Source organism: Thamnophis sirtalis, unplaced genomic scaffold (genome assembly GCF_051295495.1).
Source record: "Thamnophis sirtalis isolate CommonGarterSnake01/CBP01778 unplaced genomic scaffold, rThaSir2_p1.2 scaffold_1, whole genome shotgun sequence".
Taxonomy (NCBI): Eukaryota; Metazoa; Chordata; class Lepidosauria; order Squamata; family Natricidae; genus Thamnophis; species Thamnophis sirtalis.
In genome coordinates, this window is record NW_028261381.1 from 127,477,230 (window position 1) to 127,498,788 (window position 21,559).

Below are 21,559 nucleotides of genomic sequence, written 5' to 3' on the forward strand. Positions count from 1 at the left end.
AAAAGTACTGTGTGTTTTAGTTTTCTGACCCTCAATTTTGTTTTAGTCTGCTGTTGTGAAACAGGTTGGGACAATAACAAAGTTACCACAGAAAATCACAAGAACAGGCATTCTGATTCCATATGTAAAGTGCAGCCTGTGGAAACAGCTTTGATTTTGCTTTGTTCAGGATAAAAATAATTCATTATCAGGAAGCTTGGATACTAGTTTCAAATGTCTGAAGACTATTGAAGACTGTTTTTTAGTTTCCTTTGACAGAAATCTATAGTTGGGGAAAAAAACCCAAATGGATCTGAAATGAAATGCTTCAGTATATGATTGTTACTAATTTAAAAAGTAAACCTATTTAGCTGATCAGTTTTAGTCAGCATTAGTCCCTGACACTCTCTCTCTCTCTCTCTCTCTCTCTCTCTCTCTCTCTCTCTCTCTCTCTCTCTCTCTCTCTCTGTGTGTGTGTGTGTGTGTGTACATACATACATACATAAGTGGTCTTGGCGTATTCGGATCTTTTCCCGTGTAAGATTGAGAGTATCTTGGTGACGTTTCGACGAGATCCCACTCGCCATCTTCAGGCTGGTGCCTTCGGCTTCGTGCTTCTGCGATCAAAGCGTGATCGGAGCTGCTGTCTTTCTATACTACATGTAACAACACAGCCAACCAACCCACTTACAGCAACAAAGCCAGCACTCCACACACACCCACCAATATTTATAGAAAGATGGCAGCTCCGATCATGCTTTGCTCGCACAAGCACGAAGCCGAAGGCACCAGCCTGAAGATGGCCAGTGGGACCTCGTTGAAACGTTGCCAAGATGCTCTCAATCTTATTTGGTAAAAGACCCAAATACGCCAAGACCTGCATACCTGTACCCGTGAAAATCTACGAAAACAAACAAACATACATACATACATACATACATACATATATATATTAGTTATAAGGCTTATTGGTTGTTTTTTATTTCTTTTCCCACAGTTCTTGCTTTTGTTAATTATATCAGGCTTGAAGGACTTCATACAATTCTTCCTGTTTTTAATTACATAATTTATGTAATTGTAGTTTTTATTAAAAATGAAAATTTAAGAACTGTTTTATAGATTGTAATAAAGTTTATGCAGATTGGTCATATAGAGCAATGGCCTCCAACCTTTTAGGCACCAGGAACCGGTTCCATGGAAAAAGTTTTTCCATGGACATGAGGGGGTGTGGTTTTGCGTGCTGCCTGCATCCTGTAGATAGGACTTTGTTTGTTTACACGGACTGGTTGGTGTCCTGCTGTGGACTGGTGCTAGTCCAGGAACCGGAGGTTGGGGACCCCTGATAGAAAGCTTCAATAGCTGGCAGCACCTGATAGACCTTATCTTGAATCAGAAACTAGTTAAGTTGGACTTAGAAATAGCCAGGGAGCAAGAACTAATTCCATATTATTGACAAAAATCCTACTTATTCCATATCCATGAAGTCATTAGGACTCAGCCTTTAGAATGAAAAAGCTAACACTAAAGCGGTTATTATTTCTAATGATTCTTCCTGAAGCTTTCTCTGTTTTCAATGGTTTGTTTGTTTATTTTTTACATTTCTGAACTGCACATTTCTCTCAAAGGGGGTCTCTGAGCATTATGCTTCTCTGGGATCTCCATTCTTGCCATATATTTTAGAACAGCTTTTCAAGGATTTTTGGGAGAAAGAAAAACAGCAACATGCAAAGTCACATTTTTTTAAAGGTTATAATCAAGTCCCATTATAAATTTAAACTTCATTTTCTAAACATGTGTTTGAATTTGTTGGTCTAAAAGCTTTCTGAGTTCACCCAGCCTGAAATGGATGGCTATATAAAATCTTAACAAAGATGATGATGATAGTTGGAAATGTATAGTTATTGTGGAACCACATTCAGAAATGGGATGACATGCTTTACTGTGGCTTTCAGTTTTCTATTGCCTTCAAGTTATGTGATTGTCAGTAATAAAAGTAATGGCCCTAAGGGACAAAGTTTTTGTTTGGCTGCAAATGAAACTGCCACTTATTGCATCTTAAGATAACACGGAAGCTCTATAAAGACAGATCTTTTAGCAGGACAGATCTTTTCTCGTATTGTGGAACATATTTGAGAAAGTGAATAAGCATATGTGTTGATTATGGTACAGCTGTAATGGGGAAAGGGTGCGGGATTTGACATGGCGTTCCAGGCACTCAGAAAGCTATTGATAGCTCTCTTGTTCCTCCTGTAGAAAAAATGCTGCATATTATATATCAGTGATGGTGAACCTTTTTGGCACCAAGTGCCCAAACCAGAATGTGCATGCATAAGTGCGTGTGTGCATGCTGGAGACTGGAAACATGAAGACCAGCTGGCTGGTGCACATGTGTGTGCTGAACAGCTGGTCTTCGGGTTTCCGGCATGCATGCCAGCCAGCTAGTCTTTGTGTGCACTGGAGCACTGGAAACCTGAAGACCAGGTGGTCGGCGTGCACATGCCTGTTTTTGGCTGTTTTTCGGGCCATTTCCTGGGTCATTTTCAGGCCATTTTTCAGCCATTTTTGGTTTTTCAGGACAAAAATGGCCCTGAAAACAGCCTGTTCTTTGGGCTTTTATGGGTCGTTTCAGCGCTCCAACACCCGCAGTGGTAGTCAACCTGGTCCCTACCGCCCACTAGTGGGCCTTTCAGCTTTCATGGTGGGCGGTAGGGGTTTGCTGTAACTCTGCTTTATAAATTTTATAAAGTAAAGTTACTTTCCTACTTTATAAATCACCATTATTGTGGAACCAGTGGGCAGTTAGAAAATTTTACTACTAACAAAGATACAAAAGTGGGCGGTAGGTATAAAAAGGTTGACTACTGATCTATTCAATAATACCCGCGCCAATAGTAGATAAACTGGCAGTTCCTGAAGGATTTCTTTTATTGATGTCATTTCCAAATCAGATAATTCTGTGTAGGCCATATGTCCCCAAGATAGTGACCTCCAGGTATTTTGGACCACAACCTTGTAAATTCTAATCCAATGTATTTGCAAGATGCCATGTTAAAGAAAGATAATATACATTATATATAGTATCTTAGATGGGCTCCCTGCCCTGCTTTCTTGTTTGACATCTACTTTCTTGGCAACCCCAGAAATTTTCCAAGAAAAATAAATCCATTGATGTTTGATTTTGAAAGTTTTTGGAAAGAATGGCAAGCATTTCTTCACATAGAATTGCCATATATAAACATTGCTTTGTAAGGTTTTTGTACCTTTATCATTCCTGCTGTGGTTTCCTCATTTTGTGAATTGTTATTATATTTTAATTCTTACTTCTGGTCTCGAAGAACTATGCAGTGATACACTGAAAGAAGTTTTATATACACAAACACATTAATTTCTTAAGATGCTTAATAGATTTAAGATATTTATCTTTTAGGCATTTATAATAAAGATATAAATAGAAGTTTCCATAAATACAGTGATACCATTAAAATTCAAAATTATATGAAATGTATTGATGTTATTATTAGAAAGATTAGGGGCAATATTACAGTGATATTTTCCTACAACTGTTGTTCAAATATTATACAATATCATTTGAAAACATAAGTGTTCTATTAAGGTACTTGCATATTTAACAAGTTATTTGTATTTTTTTGTTTAGCTTGGCATTGCAGCTGGTTTCCTCCTCCCCCCAGTTCTGGTTCCTGATTTGAAAGATAAGGAGGAGCTGGCTTACCATATTGGCATCATGTTTTTTATCACAGCGGGTGTGGCAACAGCACTTTTCATCTTAGTTGTCTTTGGTAAGTAAAAATAGTTAAATGTAGTTGAAGATTGGATATAGGGACTGGCTAAGGTGGGTACTGAATTGCTGGAGTATCAGTAACAGCTTTGGGAATTATACAGATCTTGAGAGAAATTAGAAATTAGATGAGAGAGTTAGTATAATTGTTGGGAAGAAAATTGTCCCTTTAAAAAGTCTTCATTAAGTACCAAATTGTAAAAGGATTGACTTCAAAATGGGCACATGGACACAACAGATGCCAATAGAACAGAAATCTGGTGGAGAAGAATGAGGACCAGAATCTTTTTTATTGTTTGGAAACAGTGAATCTCTTGAGTCTAAACTGTGGGCTCCTAAATGCTAAATTATGCCAATCCCAAAGGTGCTTTTTCAGGAGGCAACTGGGCTTTCTTGTTTTTTCTTTGAAGACATTTTGCTTCTCATCCAAGAAGCTTCTTTAGTTCTGACAGGATAGTGGAGAATGGGAGGATTTATATTCCTTGCAGACACCTGGTCATTTGCATCCTTTTAGAGGGTTGTTGAAGCACTTGGAGGTTTATCTGGGTCACTTGAGTAGTGGTGAGTACCCTGAGGACAGAGATAAACTTCCAAGTGCTTCAATGACCCTCTAAAAGGATGCAAATGACCAGCGGTCTGCAAGGAATATAAATTCTTCCATTAACCATCATCCTGTCAGAGCTGAAGAAGCTTCTTGGATGAGAAGTGAAACATCTTCAAAGAAAAAAACCAGAAAGTCCAGTTGCCTCCTGAAAAAGCACCTTTGGGACAACCATGACCTGAATTACTGAGAATCTCTACAGACTTATTTTATTCCAAGTATGGTTTGTTTGTTTTAGCTTGGTATGATGTATAAATCCCTCCATTATACTTTAGTGTTATTTGCAAATTGCGTCACTACAGATGTTCAATAAATAATGGTTAAAACGTTAGGCTTAAAATAGTTGAGTACTTATACTTTATTTTCAGTTGCCTTTTATTTTAATTTATTTTAATCCGCAGTTACTCATTTCTGGTTCTGTCCTTTTTTCTTTAGTGTTTCAAGAAAAGCCTCCATATCCTCCAAGTCCAGCCCAGGCTGTGATTAAGGCAGCAGCTCCAGAGGAATATTCCTATCTGAAATCCATCGTCCGGTTATTTTCTAATGTTAACTTTGTGCTGCTGATAGTCACTTATGGTAAGATCTCTTGATTGGAAGGATCATATAACATGCCACTTTTTCATATTTGTTTGTGTTATTTCATCTACCTGCCAGCATCTTGGTTTACAAATAAGGTGTTAAAGAGTTCCAAAATAGGATGTTCCTTAAACAAATGCATTTGTTCTCAAAAGAAGTTAAAAATATAATTATGTGAAAATTACTCTAAAACACTTGCGTATCTGTGGAAGAGCAGCTGTCTTTATTAAGTAACTTTTTTTGCAGACAGCTTTTCAATGTACACAGGTGCAGTTAGTGTTACTTTAGCTTTAAATATTCATTTACAATAACACCACAGTTTTCACAACTGCATCTAGGAACTACTCCTTCATAAAAAGCAACCTAATCACATCCAAATCAGTATTCATACTGTATTTCATTTCACTTTAGATAGCGAGAAATTGTAATGTATAGATAAAATGCCCTGAGAATACTGATTTGGATGTATTATGGTGGCTTATTTTGTTTATTAAAATGAGTGATGTTTATATTTTATTTTACTTGCTTCTGATTCATTTCAACTATTTTCTACTCTTCTTCATTTATATTAATAGTTGTTAAATATCTTCTTTCAACTCATCTTGTTTCTTAGCCTTTGGTCTTAATCATTGGCTCTTTCTATTCTTTCTGTTCATGATCTATTTCCACTCTGTACTTTTGATTTTATTCCATTCTTTATCACTTAAAAAATATTATTCTTCCCATTGCTGCTCCTTTTTTATCATTTAAAAAATCATTACTCCTTTTTATTGAGAGGAAAGGAATATACAATCAATGCTAATTCTTATTTTCTTATCTTTTGCTTATTATACCATTTTATGGTCATAAGTTTAAAAAATCTGTTGAATCTGTAGAAAATTTTATAGCTCACTATTTTAAAACAGCGACTGTGAGACAAAGCCAAATCCTGTTTACCATCAAGAATGCTTTAGGATGTTTGACAGTTTTCCTTGGCTACTGATAATGGAAGCACGTTTGTCCCAGAATTCCTAGTTATGACCCTGGGAAGGTTTATACCTGCTGCCTTATCATTTAGATTGTTTCCATTGATATTTGATCTGAAAACGGGAAATTCAGGAATAACATTAGTATGTGGCATTCAAAACTGCAACAGACCTGATACTTGACACATCTAAGCCAGTGATGGGATTCAAAATTTTTTACTACTGGTTCTGTGGGCATGGCTTGGTGGGCATGGCAGGGGAAGGTTATTGCAAAACCCGTATTCCTGCTGGGATTCGGGAGGCAGAGAATAGATGGGGCAGGAGCAGTCAGAGGTGGTATTTACCGGTTCTCTTAACCGTGACCCGTCAAAACCGCGCTCGACTAAACCGTGCCCGATTAAACCGCGTCACTGACGTCATCAACAGGGCGACAACAGCCAGCGCGGAGAAAGAAGGACGCTTTAAATAGCGCTTTGAAAGCAAGCCGATTCAACTTAAGGTAAGGGTTAGCTTTAGGGTTAGCTTTAGGGTTAGGTTAAGGGTTAGGGTTAGGTTTAGGGTTAGGTTAAGGGTTAGGGTTAGGTTTAGGGTTAGGTTAACGGTTAGGGTTAGGTTTAGGGTTAGGTTAAGGGTTAGGATTAGGTTTAGGGTTAGGTTTAGTGTTAGGTTTAGGGTTAGGTTTAGGGTTAGGTTAAGGGTTAGGTTTAGGGTTAGGGTTAGGTTTAGGGGGGTTAGGTTTAGGTTTAGGGGTTAATTTTAGGTTTAGCGTTTACAGCGTGCTTCTGTCTCCGGGCTGTTGTCGCCCTGTTGATGATGTCAGCGACGCGGTTTAGTCAGGTGCGGTTTAGTCGAGCGCAGTTTTGTGGTGGAACCCTCCTAACTATTCAAAATTTCTGCTACTGGTTCTCCAAAACTGGCAGAACCTGCTGAATCTAAGCACATAAAACTGCAGTTGATGTATTGAATTTGTCTGAGAGTGACACTTTTTTTTGTTTTAAGAAAACTGTTGAAGTTATATAATTATAAATAAAAACTACCTTCCTGACCATTGTCTCTTGTGGAACTGCAACTGTGTATCAGACACACTGTTTCATTACATATCAGCCCTAAAGGTAGCTTACTTGACATTTCATCTTGAAACAGAGGAATTTTGTTCAGGTCTTTGAAAAGGCAGCTCTTCTGAGGATTTTGTTGTTATTATTGTTGGTTATGTTGCCCAGCACAACATGAATGAATTGATGGGTGGGTTTTTTTCTGCGTAAAAACATTAGCATTACTGTATCTGCATAGTAGCCCCTTATTCCTTATACAAATTATACAGATATCTTATTAAAAATCAGGGAGTGATTTATTCTGATTGCCACATTTAGCACATTTTTAAAGGAAACATTGATTGATTCTGGCATAGTAGTATCTGCAGGGGTCATCAAATAGGCAAGGTGGTTGTTGCAACATCATCGCCCAGTTCTGCCCCTTTTGTGCATTGTCAACTTGACACATGCAAAGTGGCAGGGCTTTGATTACAACATCACTACTGCCAATTTCCCTATTTTGGATGTTTTGGAGTGTTTTTTTTTTTAAATTGGGTAAGTATGCCCTATCTGAGCTGTAAAAATGTGCATAGCAGGAAAGAGATACAAAATTCTCTATATTAATATTTCCATCTAGTAATCTGAAATTTTGCAATTTAAATATGCTAACCCCAATTTTGACAGCTGTTGGCAGTTATGTTTCTACATACTTCTGCATATATCAATACTTGTAGTTATGATTATTGCTTTGTGCAATTGATACTGTTATATAGGAAAATCTATATTTTAATAATATCATAATGATCCCAAACAATATGAAAGCTTTCAAGTTCTCTTCGTCAACTAACATGTTCAAAGCAATAATAGCAGAGGGATCAGTAAAGAGCATGAAAACCCAAAACTTAGGTCAGATCCTTCAGTAATAAAGTCTGCAATTCAGAGTAAATTTCAATCTGATGTCTATGGAGATTCTCAGTCATCCAGGTCATGGTTGTCCCAAAGGTGCTTTTTCAAGAGGCAACAGGACTTTTTCTTTGAAGTTTTTCTTTGAAGACGATTAGCTTCTCATCCAAAAAGCAGCTTCTTGGATGAGAATGAAACATCTTCAAAGAAAAACCAGAAAGTCCTGTTGCCTCTTGAAAAAGCACCTTTAAGATCTCAAATTGATAATAGTAGACTGAACACATTTGTTAGTGTTAAGTATCATTGGTGTCAGGTTCTATTTAATATCTAGGGACAAAGAGAATGTTGTTCCCTGTTAGTTCTGAGAATATAAAGAGCATATTAGAATGGCAAAGGAGTTTACAAGTCCCCAATTTCTGCTCATTTCTCTGGGTCATTTGCCTCAAAGGATTTTTTTTTTTACCTCTGAGAAGTTTTGTTTTTTTTAAAAAGAGAAACAGTGCAAAGGGCAAATCTTTTGGTTGTCTCAATGTATGAGATGGCTTCTAGGAATGTGTGCTGTCAGCTCTCAGCTTGCCTTATCATTCTCTGTTGTTTGATCAAAGAGACTGATTACCAGAGGCTTTTCAAGTACATGTAACAATATTAGAAATTTCCTGTCATGTCATCTGAACTTGGTCCTTTCCTCCCTTTGCCTGCAGTAAACTTTGAATTATTCGTACATCTTTATTGTCTACTTGGAGTTCTACGCTTCTCAGTTTTGCAGATTTCAAAGTAAAATTGAAAAAGCTCAATTGTGTTTTCATGTAATAACCCTGCTGACAATGAATAATTCTTCCTCAGAATTCAGATCCCTCATGAACATTGCCAAAAGAGCAGTCCACTAAGCCTTTGGGGGAAAAAAATCTTATTTCCCATATTGAGCAGCATCACAGTCAGATATTGAGTGTTTCTATGTGTTCTCACCTCTGTCTTTAAATCTGCATGGACTCCTAGTGACTGCTACCCTAGACAAGTCCCTGTAGCTTTCTTGGCAAGGTTACCGTAATCAGAAATGGTTTGCCATTGCCTTCTCCCTAGGCTGATCGATTGCCCCAAGATCATCCAGCCAGTCTAGAACTCATAAACTCCCAGTATCTAGCCTGATGCTTTAACTACTATACCAAACTGGATCTCCATTGTGATAAGCTTCTGGAAGGGCATACAGTATAAAATTGGTTATGCAGATGCAGTTTTTGAGACAGTTTTTTTGGATATTTTTTAATGCCTTCCAGTGAATTTTTGACTCCCGGTACCTGTCTAGACAGGTCTCTTCAGTTCTATTAGCAAGAGTTTGGAAGTGGCTAAGACACTGAGCTTGTCAATCAGAAAGGTCGGCAGTTCGGTGGTTTGAATACCTAGTACAGGTCTCCTGTGTGAGCAAGGGCATGGACTAGATTACCTCCAAGGTCCCTTCCAGCTCTGTTACTATTAAAGTAGTTTGCCTCTAGGACTGACAAAGAGTGACTGGCTCAAGGTCACCCACGCAGCTTGCTTTGTGCTCAAGATAGGACTAGAATTCATGATCTCCCAGTTTCTAGACTAATGACTTAACCATTACACTAAACTAGCTCAATAAGATGATATCATTATTTTATGTGGCATAAAGAGCAAGCTATATTTTTAAAGAATAACAGATGAAGATTGATCATGATTTCTGGTATAAATATTTGGAAACAATTGCTGTAGCCATGGTCATTAATTCACTGGTAGAGATTAGGTAATAAATCTGAATTGTGAGCAGTTTAAAATGCTTTTTCGGAGTTCTTTTTAGGAATCCAATCTATTGGCTTGGGGATGCTCGGACTGTATTTCTGTTACTTTCTGATTATATTAGGAAAATGAAACACAGCAAAACACACTATTAGGAATGATACTGGTGTAGTTTTAAGTAAATCCTTAGCTACAAGGGCAGTAACCTGGGAAAAGTCCCATCAGATTCACGGAAACATTTTCTCACAAAGAAAACTTGTTATTTTATTTGCAAGTAAAAAATGGGCTGTTAATGCTGAATGAATACTGAACCGAAACTGAAAAGAGCATGGAAAAACATGTAACAAAGCTTATAATTAAGAAATGTGTAGTTGATTCAAAATTTGGAGAAATGGCTAACACTTAGGAAGATGGAACAAAATTGCAAACTAATCTGGACAAGTTGGAAGGTTGGTTTGAGACAAACGAGGTGTCCTTCAAGAGGAACAAAGAATGGAAGATATTACATGTAGGAAGGAAAAATATAGGCTACGCATATAAAATGGGGATCATTGACTTGAAATCGTAACATCTGAGAAGGACTTACTTGAGATAATTGATAACAAATTGAACATCAGCCAACCCTATGAGTCAGCTGCTAGAACAAGAATTTTATCACAGCACATTCAATCTTTATTCTCCTCTACTTTGCACGGATAAGACCACAGCTAAAGTACTGTGTGCCATTCTGTGCACTATATTTCTAGAAGAATATTGATGGGTTAGGAGAGATTCAGGAAGGGCAAAAAGATGATGCAAGGAGTTGAAGATGTACCCTATAATGACAGCATGAGAAAACTTGAGATGTTTGGTTTGAAGGAAAGAAGGTCTAGGAGAGGCATGGCATCAGAGTTCAGATTTATCAGTGTATCATAGAGACGTTGTTCAGGAACTATTTTCCACAGAAACTAAAACCAGAACTAATACGTTTAAGAAGCACACAGCTAGATTTTATTTAAATAGAAGGAAAAAAAGCTTGATGGTTAGTTCTGTATAACATTCTCCTTTATTGGATCTATATCAGAGTCCATCTGTGGAAATTCAGTTATTTATTAGGAGCAACATGTTGGTACATACCCAAGTGAAGCTAACTCTAACCCCACATAATTTACAACCCAATTATGACTCTGTTTCCCCCTCCTCCCAGGGTGTGTCATAAATCACACCCTTCCGGCTGCTGCGGGTAACCTGGGAGACAGCCTTGAGAAAGATAGGCATGGAATGTACTTCTGTTTGTGGCTGCCGTGATGCGTCATCAGTTCCCCATCCCTCTTGCCTATGACAACTCGAGAGCAGGCCAGGGATGGTTTGCAAGTTGACAATCATATTGCAGAGGTTTGGATTAGATGCTCTTTTGCCCTTATAATAATTCTTTAATTCTCTAATTCTTCCAGTCTCAGCCAGTCCTCTCCCAGAGGCAGTTTCTAGAAGCTTACAATTAGGAAGTTATTAGAAATTTGCATTAGCGTTTGGCTGGGGAATTTGGTTGGGTAAAAAATAAATAAGACAAGCAGTGACAGAAATCTTGTGGCCTGCAAAGTGGTTGTTTTCCTGCCTGAAGATGACCCAAACTACATATGCTTCTTATTGGAAAAGAAAGTGGGAGGAGAATACAGAATTTCTATATTGCAGTGCTTAAGGAAAAAGATGATTTTTGGCAGTGCATCTGAAACTCTAGGAGAGTAGATAAATAAAGAGAACATCTAGAACCAGAACAACCCCCTTTCAAAGAGGCAAACTTGTGGAAGCAAGAAATATAAATATCAGGTTGCATTCAGTGCTAAAAGTGCTCAAGACTGGTATCAGGTTAGGGTTAGGGTACCTATAAAGGAGAATATTTATAGCTCAGAGTTGAAATAAGGAGTCCTTGGTGCTCTCTGAGCTTGGTTGTTTTCTTGCAAACGTTTCATTACCCAAACTAGGTAACATCATGAGTGCTAGTAAGGAATGGGGTTTGCTTTCAGTTTATATTCTAGTGGCTTGCCCTGTAGGTGGGTATTGAAACACCCAGGATTATGGATCTCATCAGTTTCTGCCTAACCACATACTTCCAATTTGATGGACAAACTTACCAACAAATTAAAGGTACCCCTATGGGACCACTGCTTTCGGATTTATAGCGGAGGTCATTATGCAATGTCTAGAAGCCATGGTACTTCTACAAATGCAAACCAAAATATGGATCAGATACATAGATGACACCTTCACATAATAAAAAAGGACCACTTAAGAGAACACCCACAAAACACTTAACATTTACAAAAGACTCTTTACCAGAGAAGAAGAAAACAACAACTCACTACCTTTCTTGGACATCCTGATCATCAGAAACCACAATGCAAACTAGAAACCATAAGTGTACAGAAAAAACACCCACACCAACCAAGTGCTCCTCTACCAATGTAGAAACCAAACCTCCCACAAGAGAAGCAGCGTAAGAACTTTATTTAGATAAGCACAAAGTCACTGCAGCAACCCTGAGCAGAAGAAAAAGGAAACAGGATCTGTACAACATATTCCAACAAAATGGATATCTGCGCAACTTTCTCAAAAAGTTCTCAACCGAACACAACACAAGCTCTAAAAAGACTAACTCTGCCATACATTAAGAACATCTCAGAAATCATGAAGAGACTACTACAACCACATGGAATCAGCAACACATAAGCCAACTAAAAGGCTTCAAAACATCCTAAGTAATCCAAATGACCCAGCTGCCCTCAAGCAAAAACAGGATCCATCTACTACAACATACAGTGTAATGACTGCAACAGCCATTAGGTAGGACAAGCAGGCAGAAGACTGGTAGAACGCATCCATGAACACCAACTAGCAGTCAGAAGACATAATGAAAACTCTTTAATTTCACAACACATGGACATGCTTAACCATAGTTTCAGTTGGAAAACTGTGTCGTGCTAGATCAAACCAAGTCCTAAAATACTAGAGAATTTCTAGAAGTTTGGTACTCTGATAAATTAGCCATCAATAGACTCATAAACAGAAACAATATCTATATACTGTACAAAAGAGATAATCAACAAGCCAAAAGCACAAAAGGATGAAAACATTTCCCACTAGCAAGCAACATCTAGATGAGCCTTAATTAACTTCAAGATTAACATCTGAACAACAATCAAGTAAACAATGCCCCAGTCAAGGAACTATCAAACAAGCCAACAAGCCCAACCAAAGAACCTCTAAAAGTCATCAACTTACGACTTATCATGACATTTTTTGCCTTTGCGGAGCTGTGGTGTGTTTGGACTACACATGATGTATCCAGCCCATGGGATGCCAGTTGACAGGCCTGCTCTAGAGCCTGAACCATAATCATCTGAATAAAACTTGATATTTATTTATTTATTTTATTTATTTATTTAGTTTGTCACTCCAGTACTAGATAACAGGAATAAGAATAAACATGAATAAGAACACAGGAAATGGGTACAAATAAAGGACAGGGATGTTAGACACTCTGGTGTACTTATGCACGCCCCTATGTGCACAAATTATTCCACTATGGAACATAGGGGAATAACATTTGGACTGTAATAGACTGAAGTAACCATGAGCTGCTTGGTAGGTAGTAGCTCTGTGCTAAGAGGAACTCAAAAGCTATGTGCTGACTGATATATAGTTGTGAGTGTATCAGTGTTGTCTTTCAGGTTTCTGTATCCTGGATGTGATAGAGAAATGACCAAAAATATTCCAACTCCCTGACATTGTGTCCTTTCCTTCTTGATTCATGTGAGACAGATGGCATAGTCAGACGAGACCTTGAAAAGATTTTCAGAGACAATGAGGCTTTGGTTAATGAAAATATAATGAAAATAAAGTAACTTATCAATTCTAATTGAAGGTCATGGGGAAATTAAAATAGGATTCCAGGAGTTAGCAGTTGCTTTTATAGATAGCATTGCTGAAAATGATTTAGATTCTATGACAATGGATTAGCTATCTTCATGAAGGACCTCTGAAAAGAAATAGGCTATATCTTATAAAGATTGGGAAGAAAATGTTTGCCAGACACTTTGCTAGTCTCATCAGGAGACCAATAAACTATAACAAAAGAAATAGGGTGGCAAAAACTCAGAACCAAATATGAAGCCAAATATGAAGATTGGGGTCAAGAAAGCAGAAAATAAAAGGAGAAACAGAAGAGCAGGATAGGGACTTCGAGATTTGGAAGAAACTATAATAGACCAGTAGGTGATACACTCAATGCCTTATATACTTCTATACCAATACACAAAATATGAGAAACAAATGGAGAGAACTAGCATTCATAAGACAAATATTAGTTTTTGAGCATCACTGGATTTGGGGGAATGATTGTCATATAAAACTGGAAGACAACAGTTCATTCAAAAAAGGGTTAATGCAGGTCAAGGGTAGGATGTTGGCTGTATGTAAAAGAAACTTGCAGAATTTTAGGAATCGGAGGATGGAAATCATGTTGGAAGTGTTTGGGTAAGAAGAAAAAAAGAAACACATAATTCCACCATGGGAATTTATTATAGATTTAAAGGACAAGAAGACACGGAGGAGGTTTTTATGTAACAGGATCTTTCTTCAGACAGGCATGCAGGGGTGATAAATGGAAGATTTCAGTTATCTTGACATCTACTGGGAATATAACTCCCCCAAGAGTTGAAAATCTCACATTTTCCATACTTACTGACAACTTTATTTTCTGCACTGATGTTACCTAGTTGGGTAATAAAATGCCTTCGAGCAAACAATCAAGCTCAGGGAATTCCAAGGACTCCACAATTCCACCCTGGGCTATACATATATTCTTTTGTTGAAATTTCAAATATCCAGGGCCTTTCAGAAATCCAAAGGGCCCCAGGGCAATACTTTACTTTTATATTGTATCCTGTAATCTCTTTCACACAGCATATGAATGAGTTGCAATTGTTTCCAAATTCATATAACATACTCACAGTTTACTTGCAGGATTTGCTAAGCCAAAAGCAGAGAAACAAGGTTAACATTTTGAGTAAATTTAGCTGTATTCACTCTACTGGTCCCTTTCTTTTTCGTCCACCGTTACTGTTTCCTTGAAATCAATGATTGAGTAAATGGGAATTTAGGAAAAGAAGAGATCTACAATATTGACATTACGTTTCGAATTATTTATACTTGGTCAGTTTTCTTCCCTTGGATGAAACGTGTCAACTCTTCTTTTCAGTTTGAATATTGAATCTTATTTTGAAAAGGATGCCATTTTGTATGTGAGTACAAAATAAAGTGTTCCTGTTGCCCTTCTGAAAGGTTTGCCTACATTTTTCAGAGACAAACATTGAATTCAAACGCCTTACTCTCAGGAAGTGATGCATAACACTTTGCATACTTAAACAATTTATTCTTAGGTAAATGTGTGTAATCAATAGCCCAAATCTCTTTTCTGCTTTCCCTTGGCTGCTGTATTGCCCTTACCTTCATTTTCCTAATACTGTTTCCTTTAAAGAATAACAATAACAAATACTAACAAGCAAAACACATACACACACACACTTTAAAAATTGAGTTACATTGCATGAAAATCACATAATATCTGCCAGAAATAGAGGCATAACAATAGGATATTTTCCAGGGCTGATATGCTCAACCACCACGTCGCTCCTTTTTCCACACATACAAAATGGGTCTGTTGGTGGACAATGGGTATTTGCAGAACAAATTTGGGCTTACAGAAGCTTGAGTCCAACATTAGTTTACAACTGTGCTTAGCTAAGGTATATGGAATCAGATAACAGTGAGGTCAGTGATTAGATATGCTTTTTGACCCTGTTGTGCTAACTTGGGTGAGGTTATTTATTTATTTAGCGTAGGATGAGAACATGACTTGGTGAGGTGAGTTCTTTGGATTAATCTGTGTTTGAAAGTTCAACTTGGTCTTATCAGTAAAATGTATGAACGTGAAATGTTTTTGTGGCAATAAAAATGCAATTGAACTTGGGGTATTCAGTGTACATGGAGCATAAATATGTATGTACTGTATTTTTCAGAGTATAAGATGCACCAAGGTTTTGAAGAGGCAAATTAAAGTTTTTGCACTCCCAAAAATGGCTCTTTTTTTGCAAAAACGGACCCATTTTTTTAAAAAAAGGGCATGAATAGCCTTTAGGAGGCTTGTAGAGTGTTCCTGAGGGGTGGGAAGGGCAAAAATGAGCAAAAAACAGCCCGTTTTTTGTAAAAACTGTCCTGTTTTTTGTCAAAAAGGGCATTGATAGCCTTTAGGGGGCTTATAGAGTGCTCCTGGGGTGGGGTGGGGAGCAAAACTGAGCAAAAAATAGCCTTTTTTTGCTTATTTCAGCCCTCCCCAGCCCTCAGGAGCACTCTGAAAGCCTCCTAAAACCTATGGACGACCATTTTGGTGAAGGGGGCGGGGTTTAAGGAGGCAAAACATGCTGTATTCAGTGTATAAGACACACCCAGATTTTCAGCCTCTTTTTTGAGGGAAAAAGGTGTGTCTTATACTTCGAAAAATACGGCAGTTATTCATGCTATTTCATGTAAGACATAATGTGAAATAGCATTGAAGTCCATTTTGCGATCTTTGATTCATGATCTTCTTGTTTGGTTTTTATTTTTCTCCCATTTGGGATTCTTGTTTCTGTTTAATGAAATAATGATTCATGCATATCCCAAACCAATGTTTTCTACTCGCCATTCCATTTATGTCCTTGAATATTATTATTGCTTTTTGTTTTTCATAAACACAAGTCGACAATTACTGGACAATTTGTATGTGCACACATTCCTGAAGATGAGCACCAATGTTATGGAAGTGATGATGCAAACCATATGTATGTATCAAGTTTCCAGTAAATGCCAAAATCACAACACAGGAACAAATTCACAAGATTGTTTAGGGAAAATAATATATTTTTCATTTGAATATATAAATTCTGTGTTTAAGAATTTATTCCTTAGACTACACAATTTAGCAAAATTCAGAGCATGGTGTCAATTCAATATTTCTGTATCTTTCAGGCTTAAACACAGGTTGCTTCTATGCCCTCTCAACTTTGCTAAATCGCATGGTATTGCTGCATTATCCAGTAAGTAATTCTCAGTTCTGATATCATCATTCTGATTTTACACTGAAAATAGTAGCACTTTTATGTGGAAGGGTATTCCTTCCTTCCTTCCTTCCTTCCTTCCTTCCTTCCTTCCTTCCTTCCTTCCTTCCTTCCTTCCTTCCTTCCTTCCTTCCTTCCTTCCCTTACATCAATCTGATACTTAACTAACAAGACAGAAGTTTCTTTATATGAATCTCTATTTCAACTATGCCATCCAAAATGGAAGAGAAGTGATTGTAAAGCCAATTTGGATTCTGATTCGATTAGAACAAGATTCTCGTTAAACTTTAAGTGAAAACTACAGATACTGCCTTTAAAGCCCAGCAAGAGAAAGAACAACAGCAGGCAATATTTAAACTGTTATCTTTTGGCCGGCCAGCTTTTCCCTTTTAAATTTCAGATTCTGCTGTTGGATATTTTGTCCTTGAAAAAAAAGCAAGAGCTAAATGTGGGATTCAAGTAATTTAACAACCGTTTCTCTGCCCTAATGATTTCTTCCAACAACCAGTTTGCCAAACTTAAGGTGACCAGATTTTCAGATTGGTAAAGAGGGACACCTTTGACCGGGGGTGGGGGGTGATTAAAAATTTTATATGGAGCAACAAAATTTTTCATACAACGCAAAAATAGTATTGTAATATTTTTTTAAATTTCAATTAACTACAACTTACAAATATAAATTGTAACTGTTGCCAAACATCAAAATTTTGATCACCTGACCATGAGGATGCTGCAATGGTCGCTAAGTGTGAAAATGGTAGCTAAATGTGAAAAATCGTCATCAGTCACTTTTTTCAATGCCATTATAACTTTGGTCACTAAGCCCATTATATCACCTTTCTTGCCACAGTTCTTAAGTGAATAACTGCAGCTGGTAAGTTAGTAACATAAGTGAATCTGGTTTCCCCATTTGACTTTGTCAAAAGGTGATTATATGACCACAGGACACTGAAACCATCATAAATACGAATCTGTTGCCAAACATCAAAATTTTGATCGCGTGACCATGAGGATGCTGCAACAGTTGCTAAGTGTGAAAATGGTCGCTAAGTGTGAAAAATGGTCATCAGTCACTTTTTTCAATGCCATTGTAACTTTGGTCACTAAGCCCATTATACCACCTTTCTTACCACAGTTCTTAAGTGAATAACTGCAGCTGGTATTTTGTATTTTGGATAGAATCTTTTTTAAAGTAGCCTAAGACAATTTAAAAAAAGAATCCACACAGAATAAATGATAGATAGATAACCAGTTCAGCTGAAGTCTGTTAATTCAAAATTTATGAAACTCTCACATTTCACAGGCTATGCTATTTTTCCCCATATTTCATCTGCGTAACAATCCTATAAAACACATTAGGTTTGAACACCATAACTAGACTAAGAGTATATTAATGTTGCTCAGGTCCCAAAGAACTTGCTCTAACATTCTACCTGATATATAGATTTGGGCCCTTTAGAATTTTCTAGCCGGGTTTACTGAAAACTCTGAGAGTTGAAGTCAACATATTTGAAGAGTGTGCAAGCTGGGAAAAGCTGTACTATATTGTAACACTGTGGCTATTTTATCCTGACTCTTTCCACTTCTCTTTTTCATGAAATAAAAAAAAACCCTGATGATGTATGCATACATGTTTTGCTCCAGGGAGAGAATCTGAATGCTGGTCGAATTGGTCTCACCATTATAGTGGCTGGCATGTTTGGAGCTTTGATTTCTGGCATCTGGTTGGACAGGACCAAAACATATAAGTAAGTGCTGTGTTGTGCCTCTTTCCTCTCTCTGCTTCTTTGGAGAAGGGGTAGGCTTTTTCAGTGAGTAGATCAGGGGGTATAGTGAGAGAGTCAACAACATTTTGTGATCTGGGACTACACTTTATTTTTTTGCCACTCAATTTGGGGGCTGCGGGAGATGGGGCTATTGATATAGTGATATCACCAGTGTGAATGGAGCCCAAATTTTTTCTTTGAGAAGGAATTAAATAAAATGGGTACCTAAAATCTTGGCTTAAGACACATTTTTTCCATTTAAAATCCTTATCAATGAAGGATAACTTTTGAATTAAAAATGTTATTTTCTCTACAAAGTTTAAAGCAATTGTTTTTATACCATCTGAAACAACTAATTATATAATGTATAATAACTATATACATAAAATCTTTAAAGTACAAATTCATCTTTCTTTCCTTTCTTCTATGTAGTACCTTGTCATTTGTTTTAAAGATACAAAGGAAAAAAATTATTACATTTTTTAAACCATCATCATTCAAATTTAATTGAGAAAAATTGCATCAGGAGCTAGCAGAAACAACAACATATTTAAAATGTTAATCTTTAATCCTTTTACACGATATCCCACAAATTAATTCATTGGCTCTCAATTTTAATACCATAGTTTATCCCTTTGTCTAAAATTACAACAAAACTTCTTTCACTATCTTACCTATAAAAAATTATTTAAAGCTTCATCATTGAATTCTACCAAGTAATATCCAATAAAGCTTTTAGGGCGGCGAGGGGGGGGAATCACATACATTTTATTCACGATTGAATAAGCTAAGTTTGTAAACTTTTGTTTTACTTTTAAAGTCCTAATGTTTATCCCTTTTAGCTAATGTCCCAAAAGCTGATTTTTTTTCTTTCTCTTTTATATATTTTTTCAGGAATTTATTTCTAACACATCTCTTTTGTAAATCCAGAGTAAGAACATTTACTTTTTTGAGCTAAAATCCACATATCCAAGTTATCCTTCTGATTATTTGTATGTCAGCTGGTTTCATTTGTAGGTCCTGTACTGTGTCCTTAACAGTATCATTCTTGTATTCTGTCAATTCTGAATCCATATTCAAAATGCCCTGAGTTTTAGTTATATCCCTTTCCCTCTCTTATTTTAAGCCCAGTTTTAGTACATCTGACAGGCTAAAGAGAAAGTTCTGGGTACATTGTTACTAAATATACTTGGATTCTAAGTTAAAAGTTAAAATATTGTTTCCATTCTATATTACTGAACCTTTTCCTTTAATTATAATCTTTACTTCTTTCTGGTCGTCTCTAGTAACCAGCCTTCAAATTCTTCTCTTATATTCTTCTTCTCTCATTTAGCGTAATGATCCCAACCTTTTTCGAACCAGGAAATGATTTTGTGGAAGACAATTTTTCCACACACCAGGGAGAGATTGTCTTCCATGCACAGATGAAATTCCTCTCATTTACCTGCCACTTGTGCGGCCCAGTTCCTAACAGGCCATGGGCCGATACCAGTCTTCAGCCTGGGGGGGTTGTGACCCCTGATCCAGCACATTCTTAGGGAGACATTTTTTACATTTAAACTCAAAATCTTCATATATTGTTAACAAGATTTTAAATTTCTACAGGACATTCTCTTGTAAGTATTTTAAAACCTATAAGTTTTAAATTTACATAAAGCTTTTTTTGGTGCAGGTTGAAAGAGAATCACAATGTAATGAAATGTTCTAAAGGTTCTTAATATCCAAACATCAGTTAAAAAGCCATTTCCAGTAAAGGACATTAAGAAGGGAAGTGGGCAAATTCAGTGTCTTTTCTGAACTGTAGTTTGGATTCTCCTGGCGCCTAGAGCTCTAAAGCACACTAGAGTCCACTGTTTTATGGACTCCTCCCAGGGAGCATTCTGGGTGATCTGGAGAGATACAGGGAGCCTATTCATTCATTGACTTCACTTTCTCCCACAGCTAAAAGAGAAATCCTCAGTCTGCCATTGCTTCCCCAGAAGTCTGAGAAGAACTTAAATTGAACTATGTATGCTTCCTGCCTAAGGTGGCTGTTTCTTTGACCCTATAAATTGTGTACTTAACCTTAACTGAAAACTTGTTCCAAAATTGGCTGAAAGCAGAATGTAAACAGTGAAGCAGAGCTTGATTTCTGATGACTTTGTGGACAAATCCTTGTTGTTTTATTTTCATTAATATGCAAGTGCTTTATTACTGCATTCTAATGGGACATTTTTTTCAGCTTCAAGTTTACAATCTGGAATTTCTCAGTGGATTCCCATTGAAATATCTGCTTTGCTTCTTTGACATCAGGGAAGGTCACCCGCTGTGGTGTAAACATTTAACAACTCAACTGATTAATATCAACAAAAGTGCAACTACAGTGAGATCACTGCAAGAGAATAGGAAATATTGCTTTGATGAAGAGAATCCTGAAGTTTAGAGAAATATAAGAGACTTCAAGGAAAGACAAAGAAATGGGGCAAAACTTGCTTTCCTCAATGCCGCAGTATAGGCGCACTCTGGGCAAAGGCAACATTTTGGGATTGTTGGAGTCATTGAGCTATTACAAAAAGACTATTCTGGAAAGACTTGCTGACATGATGCATGTAAAAAGTCCCATTTTCCAAATGACAGGAGTTGTGAGAGTAAGAAACTATGCCCACAGGATTCTTGTAAATAAAAATAATGCTAGTAGCTGATATTTTGCTTTATAGCATGTCAGCTTCCTATTTATTTAGAATTTAATACAAAGGCTACAAAAATAAGGCCAGGTAGAAGAAGGGACATGGTGGAAGTTCACATTCTGATACAATACTATATTTGTAAAGAATGAAGAAATTCTCCAGCATTGTTAAGTCTAATTTGATTTCTCTATTTAATTTTAGTCAGGTTAGAGTTAGACTTTCATTAAATGATAATATAAAATATTAAAGCGGTCCAGAGTTAATGACTGGGGTGACATATAAATCTTTCAAAATGTATGTATATATTTGTGTTTATTGCAAGTTAGAACAATGATTTCATTCTTCTGGGGTTGGGGGCTATAAATCTGAATAAATAAATTCTGAAAATGCT

General features: G+C 36.9%; 1 protein-coding gene across 2 annotated transcripts in view; it reads left to right on the plus strand.

Moving 5' to 3' along the window:
* FLVCR2 (FLVCR choline and putative heme transporter 2) overlaps positions 1 to 21,559 on the plus strand; it is a 50,394-nt gene that overhangs the window by 14,398 nt on the left and 14,437 nt on the right. For both annotated transcript variants that reach the window (XM_014061547.2, XM_014061548.2), the window contains exons 2-5: positions 3,635 to 3,776; positions 4,812 to 4,952; positions 16,648 to 16,715; positions 18,381 to 18,484. In XM_014061547.2, coding sequence (XP_013917022.2) covers positions 3,635 to 3,776; positions 4,812 to 4,952; positions 16,648 to 16,715; positions 18,381 to 18,484 — 455 coding nt within the window. The remainder of the gene's footprint in view (positions 1 to 3,634; positions 3,777 to 4,811; positions 4,953 to 16,647; positions 16,716 to 18,380; positions 18,485 to 21,559) is intronic.